Raw genomic sequence first — 3,871 nt, forward strand, 5'->3', positions numbered from 1 at the left:
AAAAACACTAGCATTCTCTCTTGAAGACGTGCCATGGTATCCAAAAGAGTCTTCTCAAATGGCTCAAGGTCCAGAATTGATGTAAATTTCAGGAGGTCAGCCTCGCATAACCTTTCAATTAGTTATTAAGCAAAAGACAAAAGAACACCAGTAATTTGAGATCGATACAATACCAAAATGACAACAAAAGTGAAGAACTGGAAAACTTTTGTTGTTACACTTGTCTGGCCTTAACCGTTCCTCGGCCATATAAAGGTGAAGTTGCAGATTACTAACTTCTAGCTGGAGTTCCTTGATTTGTACAAGAAAAACCAAATCCATAATTGTGCTCTATGCTGTAAGGAAAAAAGTTTCCATATCCATAAGGAAATTCAGAGGCGAAAAAACGATAGGTGGTTTTAGTTACCTTCATTTTTAAATTCATAGCATGATCAGGACCACTGGACAAAATCTGCAAGTAAGCAGGCAGCAGGTGCATGTGCATGAGTTCAGGAGTGTTTGGCTTTGGCATTGAGGTTGAAATTACTTTGAATTTTTTTTTAACTTTAAATTAATTATTTTTTCAATAAGGGCTCTTATCCATATCCAACGATCAAAATTCCTCCCCTCCAAAAGAGTGCTTTTGTTGTTCAATCCACCCTCCTAACTTAACCGCTTTTTAAAACCACTCACCTTACCTCAATTGGATAGACTGAGCTGAGAGCACAACAAGCTACAGTATACTGCCGAAACATGGCAGCACTCTCTGCTATAACATTCACAACCTCAAAAAACCTCTTCAATTCTAACAAACCCACTCTCACTTCCAAACCTACTTCACCATTTTCTTGTCTTTCTTGTTTGTCACATGACAGAGAAACAAATCTCTCATTGAAGTCAGTTTCTACGACAAAGAAGTGCATTCTTAACGTGGGTTTGGGGCTTTTAGCTGCTTCTGTTCTTGCTTTCTCACCATTGGATGCTGAAGCCACTAGAATTGAGTACTATGCTACGGTAGCAGACCCACCATGTGATCTTAGCTTTGTTCCCTCTGGCCTTGGTTACTGTGATATTTCTGTAGGGTCTGGTGTGGATGCCCCATATAATGAGCTCATTAATGTGAGTCTAACAATTCGGGAATTTTGCTAATTTATTATCTTGATTTTTTTTGTTTCCCTGAATTTCGCTTTATTGAAGTAGTTATAACGAGCTTCAACTAATTAATGATAGTAATTCAATCTGTGTCTAGACTTTAATAAGCTTTTATCTGTTCTTGAACGGGTCTCTCATGTTTTCTGGGGCAATATTGATTGGAGAATTGGGGTGTGCTTTTTATTTTCTGTAATTTTGAGGCTTTCATGCTGAAGGTATGTAATGGATCTAAATAAACCATGTGCTCAGAAATTGTGAAATAATTTTGATAAAGTACTTGACTTAACTGGAGTTGTGAATAACTTTATCCTTAAAGGTTTAGGTTTGTTTGATTCATGATCTACCTATTTGATGCATTCTGGTCATGAAATTTTCCTTGAAGATTCAACTTGTTTTAGTACTATTTCAGCTTTTTTTCCCCCCTGCAGTAGCACCTATAAATAATCTCACCGGAAAAACAACTAGTAAATACGTGGAAGCATCACAATTTGTGTTTTTCTTTCCCTCCCTCGACACAGGTCCATTACACTGCAAGATTCGCTGATGGGAGAGTCTTTGACAGCAGCTATAAACGCGGCAGACCTCTCACTATGCGCATTGGCGTTGGTAAGGTGTGAAAGTATTAGCTAGAATTATCAGTTTGGTTCCATTTTCTTCTCAAACATGCAAGTGGAAAGATTTTATGTTGAACTCCTAATTTACAGCCAATCAAGTTAGAGGCTTGTAAGACTAGGGTCTAAACTATTTGCTATCATGTATTTGCCAAGTCACAGCTCATGGTGCTCTGTAGAGATGTGAGTTTTACTACTTTTGTCTTCATCCATAGGTTACATTATCTGCATGCCATATTAGTTACTTGATATTCTTTGCTTAGATTGGTGATAATTTATTCCTTCTTAATCTAATGGATGATTGCGGGCGGATCACCATATTCCATACTGTCCCCATGTAAGGGTGGATAGAGTTTTCATGTACAATGCTTAAAAAAATATTTTTGATACTGCTCAGTACTAGCATTTTTCTGTGAATCCTTCTATTGTAAATCGTAATGATGAAGGATATTAAAGAGCTAAATTGAATCTTCCATTAGGTAATCTACAACAAGAACTTTTGAAACTTTTTATGCGACTTTTGTGAATTGGGATTTTTCTTTCATTAAGCTGCTCTACCATTCTTTACAAAACAATAAACAGAGAATATCAAATATCAAATGATGCTGCGTATAATTTCCCCACATACATCTACATCAGACAACTTTATTTTACATGGTTATTTATTTGTTCAGGTCATTAGAGGATTGGATCAGGGAATTCTAGGGGGTGAAGGGGTGCCCCCAATGCAAGAAGGTATGCTTTTGAGAACAAGAAAAAAAAAGGAAAGAATTCTGTTAGTTATTTTGTTCTTTGTATTTATTCTTATTTTCCCAGTGGTTTTGTCAAACTGCTGACTTTTCACAGGTGGAAGACGCAAGCTATATATTCCTTCTCCTTTAGCATATGGTCCAGAACCTGCAGGATGCTTCTCAGGTGATTTTTTCATATGAAGCATTCCATATCATTGAACATTTAAACTACTCGTAGGTATTTGAGCTTAAAATATTCCAAAACAGATGCAGAGTACAGGTTTAACTTCAGACAGTCAGGCATAAGAAAAACTATAAATTGTTTCTTTTTGTTTCTCCATCCTCCTGCCTTCGAGTTCATGTGTATTGAATTTGCAGCGCAGCTGTATGGATTCCTTGTTTTATTACTGTTGGTACAATGGCTAATGCTGTTGATCTATATTGCCAATGTCTTTTGTCATTTAGTTTTCTTATGGCCACAAATTCTGCATCAAATGTGTGGTCTTCCTCGTAATGTATCATTGTCATGATGTTATATGCTCACTAACATGACTGTTTTTGTATAGCTAAACTGTTCTAGTGCATCAGGATAGAATTAGAAGCACTAATGCATTCATCCAATATTTGCACTTGTTACCTGGAAACTAACTGCCATTATATTGTTTACACAGGAGATTGCAATATCCCTGGCAATGCAACTCTTCTCTATGATATTAATTTTGTTGGAGTTTATTCTGGGAATAGGAGTTTACCAAAAAGATGAAAGTCTAGTGTAGATCATCAAGTGAGTTTCCTCTCGTTATCTTGGAAATGATGTCTTGGATTGATGCTGGGATCGGAATCCAGGAACTTCTTGAACTTCCAGAAGCAGCTTTTTTTGTATACACTTGACTCAGTTATGAGATCAAGAGCCTCGTAGGTTGGTCATGGCTCATGTATGGAAATTTACATTTTGAAGAAGTGCATGATAGAGCATATTCTTCATAACCCCCTCCTCGGCATGTCATAATCTCTCTGAACTTGATAAAGCGATAAATCCTACTTTTGGGGATTTAAGTAGTAAAAACATAAAAAAGGAGGATTATTTCCTGTTTGAGTGCTAGAAAGTACTCAAATGGGGAGGACAATGGTTTGTGTATGTAAAGTGACTTAGATTAATGGTGGTCATTTACGCATCCATTTTTCATTATGAAGTTAAAGGTCTCCTTGAAATCTTGGAAAACCTGGGGAGGATGAGGTCAATTATGCTTATCAAACAACATTTTCTGCTAGACAATGCATGCTTTAGTTGCAGGAGAAGACAGGAAGACTAGTGTCACGTGTTAGGTGCAGATTTTGGTTACATACTATGATTGTAACTGTGTTATAACGCTACCTAAGAAGATCACTAAAATATAA

At 36.7% G+C, this 3,871-nt stretch overlaps 1 protein-coding gene across 1 annotated transcript; it reads left to right on the top strand.

The window, feature by feature from the left end:
- Positions 1–672: 672 nt before the first annotated feature.
- LOC105120093 (peptidyl-prolyl cis-trans isomerase FKBP16-2, chloroplastic-like) lies at positions 673–3,457 on the top strand. The gene is made up of 5 exons (XM_011018277.1): positions 673–1,098; positions 1,650–1,742; positions 2,417–2,477; positions 2,589–2,657; positions 3,145–3,457. Exons 1-5 carry the CDS (start codon positions 733–735, stop codon positions 3,234–3,236), a joined length of 681 nt encoding a protein of 226 aa, XP_011016579.1. The 5' UTR covers positions 673–732; the 3' UTR covers positions 3,237–3,457.
- The last annotated feature ends 414 nt before the right edge of the window (positions 3,458–3,871 follow it).

This window comes from Populus euphratica, unplaced genomic scaffold (assembly GCF_000495115.2).
Source record: "Populus euphratica unplaced genomic scaffold, PopEup_1.0 scaffold4782.1, whole genome shotgun sequence".
Taxonomy (NCBI): domain Eukaryota; kingdom Viridiplantae; phylum Streptophyta; class Magnoliopsida; order Malpighiales; family Salicaceae; genus Populus; species Populus euphratica.